Source organism: Anguilla rostrata, chromosome 9 (genome assembly GCF_018555375.3).
Source record: "Anguilla rostrata isolate EN2019 chromosome 9, ASM1855537v3, whole genome shotgun sequence".
Taxonomy (NCBI): Eukaryota; Metazoa; Chordata; class Actinopteri; order Anguilliformes; family Anguillidae; genus Anguilla; species Anguilla rostrata.
Genome location: NC_057941.1, coordinates 54,076,522 through 54,094,021, shown reverse-complemented (window position 1 = coordinate 54,094,021; position 17,500 = coordinate 54,076,522). Strand labels below are relative to the sequence as shown.

General features: G+C 48.0%; 1 protein-coding gene across 1 annotated transcript in view; it reads left to right on the top strand.

Annotated features, from left to right (window-relative positions):
* The window catches only part of LOC135264270 (neuroligin-2-like), a 53,004-nt gene that overhangs the window by 23,793 nt on the left and 11,711 nt on the right, over nucleotides 1-17,500 (top strand). Inside the window, exons 2-4 of the mRNA XM_064353060.1 lie at nucleotides 205-1,069; nucleotides 7,559-7,612; nucleotides 13,492-13,641. Of these exons, the coding sequence (XP_064209130.1) occupies nucleotides 604-1,069; nucleotides 7,559-7,612; nucleotides 13,492-13,641 (670 nt within the window). The 5' untranslated portion in view covers nucleotides 205-603. The remainder of the gene's footprint in view (nucleotides 1-204; nucleotides 1,070-7,558; nucleotides 7,613-13,491; nucleotides 13,642-17,500) is intronic.

Genomic DNA, 17,500 nt, shown 5'->3' with positions numbered 1-17,500 from the left:
CTCCACTGCAGATTGTGTTGCTACGGGTTACAAACTGTGTGCGTGCGTGTGTGCGCGTGTGCATGTGCGAGTGCGCATGTGTGTGTGTGTGTCTCTTATGTGTCTCTATCGCATATCCTGGTTTCCTGTACAGGAGCTGTTACTTTCCCCTGACCTTCCCATGACCTTGCCCTGACCTTTCCCTGACCTCTGTGTGTCCTGCAGGCAGGAGCTGAGTGGGGGGGTTAACCCCATGGTGACACAATGAGGACCGCGCACAGCGATGGAACGTAACAGAGCGCCACGCCCACTTCTGCTCTGCCCCGCCCCCTGGCCACGCCCGTTCTGAGCCGGCACTCCCACGGCAAGCACAGATGCATTACCGCAGCAACACAGGTCCACACACCCCCCTCCCCTGACTGCCCCCACCTCCCCGGCCCTGTTTTACCCACAATCCCTCACTCCAGCAGCTCCCCCGAGGGGGAGGGGGGGCAGGGGCTGCTTTCCTCTGTTTCCCACACCTCTTCTGTTTCCTGTGCCTCTCTCTTCCCTCTGTCTTTCCTCTCCTCCCTCGCTCTCCTCCTTCTCTCCGAGCTTCGCTGGGGCAACGTGATTGGCCCAGCCATGCCGTCCCTGCCGCTGCGCGCGAGGGGGCGGGGCCAGTGGCGGCTGTGGGACGCCTGCCTCTTGTGGCTGCTGGGCGTGGTGCTCCGCCCGGTGCTAACGCTAACGGCCCCGCCCGGCAGCCCCAAACACCCGACCGTCTCCACCAACTACGGGAAGCTGCGCGGGGTGTGGCGGGAGCTGGCCAGCGAGATCCTGGGCCCGGTGGAGCTGTACCTGGGGGTGCCGTACGCCAGCCCCCCCGTGGGGGAGCGCCGCTTCCAGCCGCCCGAGGCGCCGGGCTCCTGGCCCGACGTCCGCAACGCCACACGCTTCGCCCCCGTCTGCCCGCAGAACGTGCACGGCGTGCTGCCCGAGATCATGCTGCCCGTCTGGTTCACCGACAACCTGGACGCCGCCGCCGGGTACTTCCAGAACCAGAGCGAGGACTGCCTGTACCTCAACATCTACGTGCCCACCGAGGAGGGTAAGCCCCGCCCCCGGCACACAGCCACGCCCACTGCGTGACATGGGGGGGGGGTTAGAGTGCTGGGGGGAGGGGTTGAGTGAGGTGACGGGTTGGCAAAGGTGAAGGTAATGGTGTGTCTGTGCTCTGTGCTGTAATGGTGTGTCTGCTCTGTGCTGTAATGGTGTGTCTGTGATCTGTGCTGTAATGGTGTGTCTGTGCTGTAATGGTGTGTCTGTGCTCTGTGCTGTAATGGTGTGTCTGCTCTGTGCTGTGATGGTCTATCTGTGCTCTGTGCTGTAATGGTGTGTCTGCTCTGTGCTGTGATGGTGTGTCTATGCTCTGTGCTGTAATGGTGTGTCTGTGCTCTGTGCTGTGACGGTGTGTCTGTGCTCTGTGCTGTAATGGGGTGTCTGTGCTCTGTGCTGTAATGGTGTGTCTGTGCTCTGTGCTGTGATGGTGTGTCTGTGCTCTGTGTCTGTGCTCTGTGCTGTGATGGTGTGTCTGTGCTCTGTGCTGTAATGGTCTATCTGTGCTCTGTGCTGTGATGGTGTGTCTGTGCTCTGTGTCTGTGCTCTGTGCTGTGATGGTGTGTCTGTGCTCTGTGCTGTGATGGTGTGTCTGTGCTCTGTGTCTGTGCTTTGTGCTGTGATGGTGTGTCTGTGCTGTAATGGTCTATCTGTGCTCTGTGCTGTGATGGTGTGTCTGTGCTCTGTGCTGTAATGGTCTATCTGTGCTCTGTGCTGTGATGGTGTGTCTGTGCTCTGTGTCTGTGCTCTGTGCTGTAATGGTGTGTCTGTGCTCTGTGCTGTAATGCTCTGTGTTTGTGGCGGGGGCGCTGGGTTGCTGTTAGGTGCTGCTGGGTTGCTGTTAGGTGCCGTTGGGTTGCTCCTGCTGGTTCAGCGATGGCAGCAGCTTCGCCCGGAGAGCGCTGGGTCATGTTCTGGCAGCGCGGGAGAGCTTTTTATGAATGGAGGACGTGCTCTTAGCCTTTTGAATGAGCCCCATTCAGAGTGAGGGTTGATTCTGTGTGAGGTTGTGCAGCAGAACAGTGGAGCTCGCACTAATGCTGAACCTCAGTCTGTCAGCAGATTTATGTTTTAATCCTGTACAGATCCCAGCACAGCCTGCTGTAAGCCTGACCGGCATCTATTCTGACAGAGAGGGAGAGAGAGAGAGCAAGGGAGGGAGGGAGAGAGAGAGAGAGCGAGGGAGGGAGGGAGGGAGGGAGAGAGAGCAGGAGCACAGAGAGAGAGAGAGCAGGAGCACAGAGAGAGAGAGAGAGAGCAGGAGCACAGAGAGAGAGAGAGCAGGAGCACAGAGAGAGAGAGAGAGAGCAGGAGCACAGAGAGAGAGAGAGAGAGCAGGAGAACTGACTCAGGGCTTATGTCACTCAACCCGTAGCGTTCAGATGAGGCTGTTATTACTGCATCAGCCCCAGTTCTGACCCCATCAGACCTGCACTCCACTCTGTACCATCAGCCCTTTCACTGCACACATCCAGAGACATCCACAGACCTCCCTGTGTGACTGAACCACAGACCTCCCAATGTGACTGAACCACAGACCTCCCAATGTGACTGAACCACAGACCTCCCAATGTGACTGAACCACAGACCTCCCAATGTGACTGAACTACAGACCTCCCCATGTGACTGAACCACAGACCTCCCAATGTGACTGAACTACAGACCTCCCCATGTGACTGAACCACAGACCTCCCAATGTGACTGAACTACAGACCTCCCCATGTGACTGAACCACAGACCTCCCAATGTGACTGAACCACAGACCTCCCAATGTGACTGAACTACAGACCTCCCCATGTGACTGAACCACAGACCTCCCAATGTGACTGAACTACAGACCTCCCCATGTGACTGAAGTACAGACCTCCCAATGTGACTGAAGCACAGACCTCCCTGTGTGACTGAACTACAGACCTCCCAATGTGACTGAACTACAGACCTCCCCATGTGACTGAAGCACAGACCTCCCTGTGTGACTGAACTACAGACCTCCCCATGTGACTGAACTACAGACCTCCCCATGTGACTGAACTACAGACCTCCCCATGTGACTGAAGCACAGACCTCCCTGTGTGACTGAACTACAGACCTCCCCATGTGACTGAACTACAGACCTCCCAATGTGACTGAAGCACAGACCTCCCTGTGACTGAAGTACAGACCTCCCCATGTGACTGAAGCACAGACCTCCCTATGTGACTGAACTACAGACCTCCCCATGTGACTGAACCAGACTACTGTGCTATAAGGCCTCTCCTCGTTCTGCAGTGGGGGGTTGGGGGGTGGGGGGGGTGGGGGGGAGGTGTTGAGGGGGCCGTCGGTGTGAAAGTCTGTAAATAAATGTGAAAGAATGTGAGCTCGGGTGCAAAGCCTCTTTTGATGAAAGAACAAACCCTTCGGATTATGTTTGTTTTAATATTCCAGTTGGCCCGGATAAGCTGGGGCTGACGGGAGCACTGTGTCGTGGGGCCTCGGGTGCATGAGATGCACATAAGAACGTGAGCAGGGAGGCTGCAGGCTCACACACGGATGTGTAATTATAAATAATCACCCTCTCCTTCACTGAAATAATAATGGCCCTGCTGGCAGCCAATGTTCAAAGCTAAGGTAGCTGAGATCATGTTAATATATATGCTAATAAACACTGTATACAGCTGAACCAGTTCTGCTGCTTTGTTTTACGGACAGTTCTGTGGGGTGCGTGCGTTGTGACTTACGTTCAGAGCAGTACCCCGCCAGCTCCTTAAATTTGAGTCGTCAATTAATCGTTCCAGGCCCTGCAACAATTCAGGAATTGAGCGACTCACTTATTAATTGTGTTGTCACAAAAAACAGTAAAATGTTTGTGTGTTTGATGAGGAAAAGCACCTTTTTAATGAGTTTGATTGAATCGGTGACCAAAAATGAGGGGAAGCAAACACAAGCCGGTCTTACTCCAGTGGGCCGGTCGCTGGGTTCAGCGGCGATCAGGGTCAAATCTGCTTCCTGTGAACTGCTCAGCCAGACTGGTCTGATGAGGACCGGGATCTAAAGAAAGTGTCAAAACGGCCAATGGCCTGTCCCGGAACAATCCTGCATCTCATTACTGAATTTATATAGACCGCTGGAGGGGGCTGCTTGGGGCAGTTAGTGGGGGGGGGGGTGCTCCAGGTCTGCAGTGTCTGCTGAATTTTAGTGTGTTTCAGAATTTACTATATTAAATTAAAGAGTTAATGTGTTTTTGAAAGTATTTCAGTTTTAGGGTACATTTTTGATTGGCCTAGACAGTGTTTTGTGTACAATGAAGGATGTTTCTGATGGCTTTACAGTGACGGGTATATGGTCATAAAGGGACTTGTGGTCTAAAGTAAGAAAATACACTTCAGGTAACTGCAGCACAACATACTTCTCGAAAGACTTCCTTCTGGGTGTAAGCAGTCTGTAGAAAGCTGCTCTCGCTCTCTCTCTCTCTCTCTCTCTCTCTTGCTCTCTCTGTTGAATTGTATTTTCGCTTTGCAGGGTTTGTCTGTTCGCTGACACCTTTTCATTAAATAACATACACAAACATCAAACGCGTGGCGGTTTCCTTCTGCTGAAATGCAGGAGGCTGAATAATTCATGCTGTCTCTGAATGTATTAATAATCTCAGCTTCCTGGGACCTGCTGCCTGGGAGAGGGAGGATGTGAGTGAGCTAAGAGTCCCCAGTACAGGACATACCAAACATATACCAAACATATGCCAAACACATGTCAAACACATACCAAACATATACCAAACACATGCCAAATGCTTACCAAACACTTACCAAACACTCACCTAACATATATCAAACACATACCAAACACTTACCAAGCACATACCTAACACATACCAAACACTTACGAAACATATACCAAACACTTACCAACACATATACCAAACATATACCAAACACTTACCAAACACATACCAAACACTTACCAAGCATATACCAAAAATTTACCAAACATATACCAAATACATGTCGGTGTTAGCGTGCTGGTGCTAGTGTGCTGGTGTTAGCCTGCTGGTGCTAGTGTGCTGGTGTTAGTGTGCTGGTGCTAGCGTGCTGGTGTTAGTGTGCTGGTGCTAGTGTGCTGGTGTTAGTGTGCTGGTGCTAGTGTGCTGGTATTAGCGTGCTGGTGCTAGTGTGCTGGTGTTAGCCTGCTGGTGCTAGTGTGCTGGTGTTAGCCTGCTGGTGTTAGTGTGCTGGTGTTAGCCTGCTGGTGTTAGTGTGCTGGTGTTAGCCTGCTGGTGCTAGTGTGCTGGTGCTAGCGTGCTGGTGTTAGCGTGCTGGTGTTAGTGTGCTGGTGCTAGTGCTAGTGTGCTGGTGTTAGCCTGCTGGTGCTAGTGTGCTGGTGTTAACCTGCTGGTGTTAGCCTGCTGGTGCTAGTGTGCTGGTGTTAGCCTGCTGGTGTTAGCGTGCTGGTGCTAGCGTGCTGGTGTTAGCCTGCTGGTGCTAGTGTGCTGGTGCTAGCCTGCTGATGCTAGTGTGCTGGTGCTAGTGTGCTGGTGTTAGCCTGCTGGTGTTAGCCTGCTGGTGTTAGTGTGCTGGTGCTAGTGTGCTGGTGTTAGCCTGCTGGTGTTAGTGTGCTGGTGCTAGTGTGCTGGTGCTAGCGTGCTGGTGCTAGTGTGCTGGTGTTAGCCTGCTGGTGTTAGCCTGCTGGTGCTAGTGTGCTGGTGTTAGCCTGCTGGTGTTAGCCTGCTGGTGTTAGTGTGCTGGTGCTAGTGTGCTGGTGCTAGCGTGCTGGTGCTAGTGTGCTGGTGTTAGCCTGCTGGTGCTAGTGTGCTGGTGTTAGCCTGCTGGTGTTAGCCTGCTGGTGTTAGTGTGCTGGTGCTAGTGTGCTGGTGCTAGCGTGCTGTTGCTAGTGTGCTGGTGCTAGTTGGGGTTAGGGGTTTCTGGGCTGCACTCCTGGGTTTGCAGGGCTCTGTTTGTGCTTGTTTTACACGCTCTCTGAAATGTGTTTTCTTTGCGTTCAGTTAGAGCTGGATATCTGCCTAATCCAGGCCTCCACATCTCGTTAGGCTTCTCCTGTACTCTGCCTGTTTTTGTAGAATTTGGCTTCATGAAACCATCAAACATTTTACTCCAAACTCCAGTGAGAATATGTATTTAATCTTCTTTAATCTTTATTGGACAGGATGCAGGCTCTTCATTGGCTGCGAGACCAAGACTACCTGATACACTGATTTTCAGCCTGAGCTTGTGGAACAGAGTTGCCTACAGCAAAGCAGGTTCTGCTGTCCTGGGATGAGAGATTATTCTGGGAGGGCGTAATCTTTGTGCTTTTCATATTCACTGCCAGGGCAAAGTTTGATGGTTTTTCTCCAGTAGATCCAGGTGCTGCTGTAGCCCTTTTCCAGTGGGTGATAGTGTAAAACAGATCTTCTGAACAAGGCTGGAGCATTCTCACATAGGAGAATGGGAGTGATGATGTCATCCTGCATAGTTAGGAGAGGGTGTGATGTCATCCTGCATAGTTAGGAGAGGGAGTGATGATGTCATCCTGCATAGTTAGGAGAGGGAGTGATGATGTCATGCTGCATAGTTAGGAGAGGGAGTGATGATGTCATCCTGAGGGGAGGGGTCAGTAAGTACGGTGGCTCTGTGGGGGTAAGGGTGGGGGCTGGGGGCACGATGGCTCTGGTGGGGTGGGGGGGGGGGCGTGGGGGCACGGTGGCCGGGGGGATGGGGGGGGGGGGGGCAGGTGGCGCGGTGGGGTGGGGGCACGATGGCTCTGCGGGGGTAAGGGGGGGCCACCTGGCGGCTTTGACAGGCTGAGGCAGGGAAGCGAATGAGGGAGATGGGTATCTGCGGCTGCTACAGACCGCTACCTGGGCCTCCGTGCATTTAACTGACAAGCGCTAATCTGTCTGACCCCCCCCCCGCCCCCCCGCGTCTGCCCCCTGCTCCCTCCTCCCATTGCCCTGCAGACGCTTCGTGGCCCCACCCCTTCTGTCTCGTTCCCATGGCTACCAGCTCACCTCTTTCCCTGCCAGGTGGCTGATTTCATGACAGGAACAGGCTTCAGACAGGACTCTGTATAGCCTCATCCATCCATCCATCCATCCATCCCCAGCCCCCCTTCCTCTCTCTCTCTCTCTCTCTCTCTCTCTCTCCTTCTCTCTATTTCTCCCTCTTTCTCTTGTTCCCTCTATCTCTCTCTACCTCTTCACCAGAGGATTAAGTATAAGTCTTATTATCTCTGTGTCTTACAGAGTAACTATGTGGCAGTTATAGGGTTATAGTATGCCCTTTAGGGGCATTTACAGGGTTATAGTATGTAATACATACTTACATAGTAATATTTCGCATAGCCCCACCCCACAGGGCAGTACAGACAGGTTTTCTCTCTTTCCACTTTCTGATGGGTGTGTCAGTGCTTCATTCCTGCTCTTTTTCTGTTAGATTTGGCAGATTACATGTGTGCCCTTTTTCTAAATGTCTGTATGTATTTTTCTCTCTCTTTGTTGTGTGCGCAGGACCGCTGACAAAAAAACCTCCCGACCCAGCAGCCAACCGGCCCCGAGAACAAGGTACCTTCCCCGGCTCTACCTGGCTCACCTGCACAGTGTGTGTGTGTGTGTGTGTGTGTGTATGTGTGTGTGTACTCCCTCTGGCATGCTGTACCTGGCTCACCTGCACTTGTGTGTGTGTGTGTGTGTGTGTATGTGTGTGTATGTGTGTGTGTACTCCCTCTGGCATGCTGTACCTGGCTCACCTGCACTTGTGTGTGTGTGTGTGTGTGTGTATGTGTGTGTGTACTCCCTCTGGCATGCTCTACCTGGCTCACCTGCACTTGTGTGTGTGTGTGTGTGTATGTGTGTGTGTACTCCCTCTGGCATGCTCTACCTGGCTCACCTGCACTTGTGTGTGTGTGTGTGTATGTTCGTGCATCTGTGCGTGTGTGTGCATGTGTGTACTCCCTCTGGCATGCTCTACCTGTCTCACCTACACCTATGTCTGTCTTTACAAGTGTGTGTGTGTGTGGAGTACAAATGTGTGTGAGTATGTGAGTATGACTGATTATCTTTGCAGGTGTGTCTATTACTAAAATACATTTACATTTAAAGTCTGATTGAAGATTTTAGTGCACTGTGGGTGAACCGGCTGATTGTTATAGCATGTTATAACCCAACAGTGTGGTATCAACTGAATGTTATAGCATGTTATAACCCAACAGTGTGATATCAACTGAATGTTATAGCATGTTTTAACCCAACAGTGTGGTATCAACTGAATGTTATAGTATGTTTTAACCCAACAGTGTGATATCAACTGAATGTTATAGCATGTTATAACCCAATGGTGTGATATCTGCTGAATGTTATAGCATGTTATAACCCAACAGTGTGATATTGGCTGAGTGTTATAGCATGTTATAACCGAACAGTGTGGTATCAACTGAATGTTATAGCATGTTTTAACCCAACAGTGTGGTATCAACTGAATGTTATAGCATGTTATAACCCAACGGTGTGATATCTGCTGAATGTTATAGCATGTTTTAACCCAACAGTGTGGTATCAACTGAATGTTATAGCATGTTATAACCCAACGGTGTGATATCTGCTGAATGTTATAGCATGTTACAACCCAACAGTGTGATATTGGCTGAGTGTTATAGCATGTTATAACCCAACAGTGTGGTATCAACTGAATGTTATAGCATGTTTTAACCCAACAGTGTGGTATCAACTGAATGTTATAGCATGTTATAACCGAACAGTGTGGTATCAACTGAATGTTATAGCATGTTTTAACCCAACAGTGTGGTATCAACTGAATGTTATAGCATGTTATAACCCAACGGTGTGATATCTGCTGAATGTTATAGCATGTTTTAACCCAACAGTGTGGTATCAACTGAATGTTATAGCATGTTATAACCCAACGGTGTGATATCTGCTGAATGTTATAGCATGTTACAACCCAACAGTGTGATATTGGCTGAGTGTTATAGCATGTTATAACCCAAAGGTGTGGTATCAACTGAATGTTATAGCATGTTTTAACCAAACAGTTTGGTATCAACTGAATGTTATAGCATGTTATAACCCAACGGTGTGATATCTGCTGAATGTTATAGCATGTTATAACCCAACAGTGTGATATTGGCTGAGTGTTATAGCATGTTATAACCCAACGGTGTGATATTGGCTGAGTGTTATAGCATGTTATAACCCAACGGTGTGATATTGGCTGAGTGTTAGAGCATGTTATAACCCAAGAGTGTGGTATCGGCTGAGTGTTATAGCACGTTTTAACCCAACATGCTGACTGTGGCTGACAGACCTACAGGATGATGCACAGCTGTCTCTGTCTCTGGTTTCTGTTGCTGGCTAATTTGCGGCTTGCGAGTTCACGCGCTGAGCTGCGCCGGAAGTGTCTTCCTCAGACTCACGTCTGCGGGAGCCCGGCGCGTGACCTGTGGTGTGATGATAGCGGGGGCTGACATCACATGTTTAGCGGGAGAGCACACACCCGTCTGCATGCTGTGGAACAGCAGCGTGAGCGTCGCTGGGCTTTCCAACCTGGGGAGAAGCGGGGGGAATGTATCATAAAATGTAAAACAAAATGCATATATGCATTCCTAGAATAACACTGAGATACAGCAGATATCACTGCTTCTAAATGTTATCAGTGCTGTGCGGGATAGCACAGATCTGTTTCATCGCATCCCCATCTCCACGTTCACACAGTATTCCTGCACATATTATGTCTTCATCTTGAGTTGAGATGAAAATAACACCTTTTTAGAACTGGCATTAGAGGCATGGTGTAGCGTGTTTTTTATTGAATGGCAGGTATTTATGTGAAGCTGAGCACTGTCTTCAGATGGGACGTCCCGTGTATAGGACGTCCCCCCCCCCTCACCTCGGCCTGTGAGCCTGTGATTCTGGACCTCTTTCAGGAATTGAAGCACAGCCCCTCCCTTGGGCATTACACCACTCTGCACACTGAGGTCTTTCTGGGTTGTGCTATAGATAGAAATGCAGTTTTGGGGCGTGTTTGCTGGTTGCTCTGCTCTGTGACCGCTGAGCTCAGCTCATTGGTCAGCTGTGAGCGGTAGATGTGAGAGAGAGCTCTCTGTAGTGGTAGATGTGAGAGAGGGCTCTGTAGTGGTAGATGTGAGAGAGAGCTCTCTGTAGTGGTAGATGTGAGAGAGAGCTGTCTGTAGTGGTAAATGTGAGAGAGAGCTCTGTAGTGGTAGATGTGAGAGAGCTCTCTGTAGTGGTAGATGTGTGTGAGAGAGAGCTCTGTAGTGGTAGATGTGAGAGAGAGCTCTCTAGTGGTAGATGTGAGAAAGAGCTCTCTGTAGTGGTAGATGTGTGAGAGAGCTCTCTGTAGTGATAGATGTGAGAGAGCTCTCTGTAGTGGTAGATGTGGGAGAGAGCTCTCTGTAGTGGTAGATGTGTGAGAGAGCTCTCTGTAGCGGTAGATGTGAGAGAGAGAGCTCTGTAGTGGTAGACGTGTGAGCGAGAGTTCTGTAGTGGTAGATGTGAGAGAGAGCTCTCTGTAGTGGTAGATGTGTGAGAGATAGCTCTGTAGTGGTAGATGTGAGAGAGAGCTCTCTGTAGTAATAGATGTTAGAGAGAACTCTCTGTAGTGGTGGATGTGAGAGAGAGCTCTGTAGTAATAGATGTGAGAGAGAACTCTCTGTAGCGGTAGATGTGAGAGAGAGAGCACTCTGTAGTGGTAGATGAATGTGGCAATGCTGTTAATACTAAAAATACAGTTAATAGCAATTCTGAGTGTACAGAACATTTCCACACATCCTGCCTTTCAATAAAAACATAATGTCCAATGACATTTTTAAATTGTTAAATAATCCAGACCTTTAAACATGAAAATGCTGCTATTGCCTTCAAAATATTTTTGGAGATATTTTAGTGATATTGTAGTTATGCACGCATGCACAACAAACGCACACATGCACAACACACCCACACACACACACAAGCATGCATTGGACATGTGTGAGTGTTTATACAGTACCATTCATAAAATAATTACTCAGTTCACATGCGAGTGGCTCTCTCTACAAGGAGAGAGCAGGGTGCTAGCATCATATGAGTCACCAAAAAGTGGGTTAGCCATTTTATTTCTCCTGCAATAACAGTGGCAAATTCAGGTACACAGCTTACCCATAACCCCCTGCAGTGTGAGGGATCCTGGCCTTCAGACACTGCAGGAGGCCAAGCCAACACTGTGAAGCCTTATTGAGAGAGAGGAGTCCTCCAGGGCTCTCCAGACAGCCTGACATAAAACCACAGAAGAAGAGAGCGAGACAAGGACTCTTAAGTGTGTGTGTTTGTGTGTGCGCATGTGTGTGAGAGTGTGTATGTTTACTTGTGAGGGTGTGTGTGTGCACATGGTTGTAAGTGTGTATGTGTGATTGTTGTGTGTCTACATGTGTGTATGAGTGTTTTGTGAGGGTGTCTGTGTGTGTGTATGTGTGCACGTGTATGTGTGTTTATTCACAAGGGTTTGTGTGTATGAATGTTTTATGAGAGTATCTGTGTGTGTGTGTGTGTGTGTGTGCGTGCACGTGTGTATGTGTGTTTATTTGTGAGATTGTGTGTGTCTGTTTGTGTGTGTGTGCGTGTGTGTGTCGAAGTCTCTATGTGTGAGTGTGTGCACATGTGTGTATGTGTGTTTATTTGTGAGGGTGTGTGTGTGTGTGTGTGTGTGAAATCTATTCTAGTTCAGGTGCTGATTCTGGTGGGGAGGTGTGGAAATGTGTGATTGGAAAGTGTCTCCATGGTAACAGTCAGAGAGTGAGTCAGTGGGATGGAATGGTGGTGTGGTGATTGGAGACATTTGAAACAGTTGTCATGGCAATGCAGCATCATCACCACCTGCATGTGTTCTTGTTTTACGTGCTTTGTGTGTGTGTTTGTCTGTGAGCACGTTTGCATGTGTGTTTATGTGTGATAAAGAAACAGGATCATTCTTCCTTCCACTCTTTCCTTCCCCCTTCCTCTCCCCCCTTCTCTCTTTTTCTCTCTCTCTCTCAGTCTTTTGGATAAGCAGGCACAGTCATGTATCTTTCCACATTATCTGAGAGTGATACAAATGTGCACACTACACTCATTAAACTACACACTATACTTAATAAACTACAAAGTACCCAAAATTACACTGTACACTCACTAAATGAACACTACACTAATTTATTGTTAGATATTTATCTACTGAGATGATATCAGTTGTGGTTGTTATTGTTGTGAGTATACATTGTTTTAGTTTATTAGTCTATGTGAGAGTGATCAGATTGGTGTTTTCATTTAGTCATATGAGATCAGGTGTGTGTTTGTTTTATTTAGTCTGTGAGAGTGATATCAGGATTGTGTGTTAGTTTTATTTAGTCTATGTGAGAGTGATATCAGGATTGTGTGTTTGCTTTATTTAGTCTATGTGAGAGAGATATCAGGATTGTGTGTTTGTTTTATTTAGTCTGTGAGAGTGATATCAGGATTGTGTGTTAGTTTTTTGTCTTGTAGGTTTTCAGGTGTGTGTGTTATGTAGTGGTGATATCAGGATTGTGTGTTAGTTTTATTTAGTCTATGTGAGAGTGATATCAGGATTGTGTGTTAGTTTTGTTTAGTCTATGTGAGAGTGATATCAGGATTGTGTGTTTGTTTTATTTAGTCTATGTGAGAGTGATATCAGGATTGTGTGTTAGTTTTATTTAGTCTATGTGAGAGTGATATCAGGATTGTGTGTGTGATATTGTGTGTTCTGTCAACTGAGTCAGTGGAAATGTTGAAAGTTTTGATGTAATAGAATTTGGGCCAGAATGCTTTCAGTTCTACCCTCATCTGAAAACTGCTATTTTTGCTGGTTAGAATTTTCATTAACATTTTTAATTAGTTCAACAAGATAAAATTCCAGCCTTCAGCTGTACGAGGTTAAGCTGTGAGGCTGAAAGTGTTTCTTAATGAAGTGATTAACTGGCCCTTTGTGTTCTTCTGTCCCCTGTGTGTGTGTGTGTGTGTGTGTGTGTGTGTGCGTGCGTGCGTGCGTGCATATGTGCGTTTCTGTGTACGTGTACGTGTACATGTGTGTGTGCGTGCATGTGTGTGTGTGCGTGCGTGTGCATTTGTGTGTGTGTGTTTGTATGTTTGTGTGTGTGTGTGTGCGCGTGCGTGTGTGTGCGTGTGCATTTGTACGTTTGTGTGTGTGCGTGCGTGCGCGTGCGTGTGTGTGTGTGCGTGCGTGTGCTTGTACGTGTGTGAATGTGTGTGTGTGTGTTTGTACGTTTGTGTGTGTGTGTGTGTGTACATGTGCGCGTGCGTGTGGGTGTGCATGTGCGCGTGCGTGTGGGTGTGCGTGTGTGTGTGTGTGTTTGTACGTGTGTGTGTGTGTGTGTGTGTGTGCATTGCGTGTGTGTGTGTGCTCGTGTGTGCAGATATTCGTGACCGCAGGAGGAAGCCGGTGATGATGTTCATTCATGGCGGCTCCTACATGGAGGGCACAGGAAACATGTTTGATGCCAGCGTCCTGGCTGCCTACGGCAACGTCATCGTGGTCACCATCAACTACCGGCTGGGTGTGCTGGGTGAGTACTGCACATCAGCGTCTGTGTGTGTGTCCGTCACTGTCAGTGTCAGTGTGTGTGTCTGGCTTTCTCTCACTCTACTCTCTCTCTCGCTCTCTCTCTGACTCTTTCTGTCTGTCTCTATCTCTCTGTTTTTCTGTTGTTGGCTGGGGGTGGCTGGGGGTAGTTGGGGGTGGCTGGGGGTAGTTTACTCTTTCAGAGATCGGCAGTAATGGGCCCGATATGCAAATGAGCATGACATAATCACGCAGCTCGTTAACGACATGCTAACAAAGTCCGGGGTCCTAATTGGGCCCTGCAGCCAGTGGTGCCGATAAAAACACAATTTCCTGTAAACTCTTCCCTCCCCATCCAAAATCCGCTAAAAATATCGCCGGCGACGGCGCCCCTCTGCTCGGCGACGGCGCGCCCGCGTGTGCACCACACAGCCGCACGGCCTCATTAACTCATTCACCCAGGAAGTGAGACACTGAGGAGCTTCCTGTCCCGCCCCACGCACTTCCTCTTTCGCCTCTCAGCCCTCAGGGAGTGAGGGATGAGCTGCTCACTCTCGCTTTGCACATTATATGTTATATGTTTCATATATTGCATACATTGTATTATATATTATATAGTATATTTTGTGATATATACTATATACAGTGCTGTGAAAAAGTATTTGCCCCCATCCAAATTTCTTCTAGTAGTGCATATTTGTCACCCTGAATGGTTTCAGATGTTTAAATAAAATGTAATATTAGACAAAGTAATAGTGGAAATCAGAAAGGGGGCTAATACTTTTTCACCGCACTGTATTTAAAATATTATTTTGGAAATTATATATTACATACAGTATATCATCTTATATCTTATATATATTATCTCATATATTACATGTTCTAATTTTCTCTGGGTGTGTTCATGGCTTTTAATTCCTTCCAGAGCAGAACAGATGTTTATACACTGCGAGCCCATCAATCACTGTTTATATCTCTGACATGTTTGTATTTCTGCCCAGAACCCCTATGTGTTAACATATATGAAAATGTTATGTTAGCTCATAAAACAAATGGTAACAATGGGAAAATAAATATTTTAGTACTTCAGTGATTTTTTTGACAGAATCATATTTTTAAACCTGATTCACTGTGTGTTTCACTGTGCCTGATTCATAAATGAATAAACTCAGAAGAGAGAGATGCTCTGATTATCACTGAAACAGAAATGAAGAATAAAATATTAATATTTCTATTGTCCTCGAAGGAGAATTTGTCATGCGGCTTGCACAAAATATGGGCCATTTATGAAAAATATTTTACCGTGTAATTCAGGAAATAGGCTCTGAGGAGCGATGCCTTGAGCACACCTGTACAGGTGCGTTTGCCCACCTGCTGGGCTGTTTGAACCGGCAGGTGCAGAAGCTGGATTAAAGTGGGATAGTCTCTCTCTGGATTAGAGTGCGATAGTCTCTCTCTGGATTAAAGTGGGATAGTCTCTCTCTGAATTTGGACGGGATAGTCGCTCTCTGTATTGATCTGAGTCTGTTGGCAGTCTCCCTGTTTTTATGTAGAGCTGTATGGTATAGCAGGATGTGCAGACTTTTCTGGGGTTTTGGAAAGTGTAGTGATGTTGCATCGAATCCTCCTCTTTCTCAGAATTCAGAGGGACATTGTGTATCGTTCTCCCCTTCCCGTTCGGTCATCAGTCACTCATCCATCTTTCTGCGTTTCAGCCATCATATTCATCTCTATACATCACCTCTTTATCTCAGACACACATCTCCACCCCTAATAAAGCGCCATCCATCACTCTGGCCCTCCTCTCCTCATCTACCCCCCCCCCCTCTCTCTCTCTCTCTGTCTCCTACTCAGACATTAGCCACACATCAGAACAGTTTCTGCTGAAGCATTTCGTGCTTGAATGTTTATCTTGTGCTGTTATCGTGGTTGGATCGTGGCCGATGTTCGGTTAATTTAGCACATTGGTGATAATTAGTTTAAACCCGAGCTGTCCTGAGCCTTGATTAATGATTAATGAGATCCAACAGTTAGCTGCTCTGAGAGCCAATCATCTTACGTGTCCTGGCCGTGTCCCAGGGAAACGCAGTAAAGGGAAAGGCGGGGCTTAACGAACAGAGAGCCAATCATCTTGTGTGTTCTGGCTGTGTCGCAGGGAAACGGAGCAAAGGGAAAGGCGGGGCTTAACGAACAGAGAGCCAGTCGTCTTGCGTGTTCTGGCCATTTCCCAGGGAAACGGAGCAAAGGGAAAGGCGGGGCTTAACGAACAGAGAGCCAGTCGTCTTGCGTGTTCTGGCCATTTCCCAGGAAAATGGAGTAAAGGGAAGGGCAGGGCTTAATGCTCAGAGAGCCAATCATCTTGCGTGTTCTGGCCGTGTCCCAGGAAAACGGAGTAAAGGGAAGGGCGGGGCTTAAGCTTGAGTGTGCTAACAGACTGCAGGCTGCAGTCGTAACAGCTTCCCAGTCTCAGACCACATGCCCTGTGGATTTCTCTATGAGCCTGGGGAGTCACTTCTGTTCGCTGTGCTGTGGGCGAGCAGTACTGCTGTTCTGTCTGCAGCCCAAGCTAATGCTAACGCTGAGTGCTGTACTCTAGGACAGAGATGCCCACCTGCCCTGCTCCAGACTCAGAGTCTGGACTGTAGATTCAGTGTGTATATAACCAGCATTTCAGCACCATGGACAGTGGCAGTGTGTATAACCTGCATTTCAGCACCATGGACAGTGGCAGTGTGTATAACCTGCATTTCAGCACCATGGACAGTGTGCATAACCTGCATGGGCAGTGTCTATACCCTGTGTCTCAGCACCATGGACAGTGTGTATAACCTGCATGGGCAGTATCTATACCCGTCATTTCAGCACCATGGACAGTGTGTATAACCTGCATGGGCAGTGTCTATACCCTGTGTCTCAGCACTATGGACAGTGTGTATAACCTGCATGGGCAGTGTCTATACCTGTCATTTCAGCACCATGGACAGTGTGTATAACCTGCATGGGCAGTGTCTATATCCTGTGTCTCAGCACCATGGACAGTGTGTATAACCTGCATGGGCAGTATCTATACCCGTCATTTCAGCACCATGGACAGTGTGTATAACCTGCATGGGCAGTGTCTATACGCTGTGTCTCAGCACTATGGACAGTGTGTATAACCTGCATGGGCAGTGTCTATATCCTGTGTCTCAGCACTATGGACAGTGTGTATACCCTGTGTCTCAGCACCATGGACAGTGTGTATACCCTGTGTCTCAGCACCATGGACAGTGTGTATACCCTGTGTCTCAGCACTATGGACAGTGTGTATAACCTGCATGGGCAGTGTCTATACGCTGTGTCTCAGCACCATGGACAGTGTCTCAGCACACACAGTATCTCTTCCTAAGCGCTCCACTCCCACTCTGTGCTGCTGGGAAACCCACAGCGGGGCCATTACTGTCCATCCCAGTGCATCTTCCCGGCATCAGCAGATTCAATCAATCAATTATGACATAATACTGCATTAGAGGCCAGACAGGGAGGAGCACACCTCAGAGACCACAGGGAGACGAGCCAAACACTGACACACAGCTTACACCATAATAATACCAATCATAATCATCATCATAATAATAATAATAATGGTGATGATAATAATAATAATAATCATCATCATCATCATCATAATAATAATGATGAAACCTTCATGTCTGGTGAAATGTGATTTTTACACCTCAAAATACTGTACACAAAAATGGAGAACAACTTTTGTGGGTAAAAAAATCATTAAGATTTAAGATTTTGGTTTTACGATCAAGATTTTGATTAAATTTTGGGATTTTTTCGATATTATTAGCAAGAATTGTGGTAATTCAGGTAAT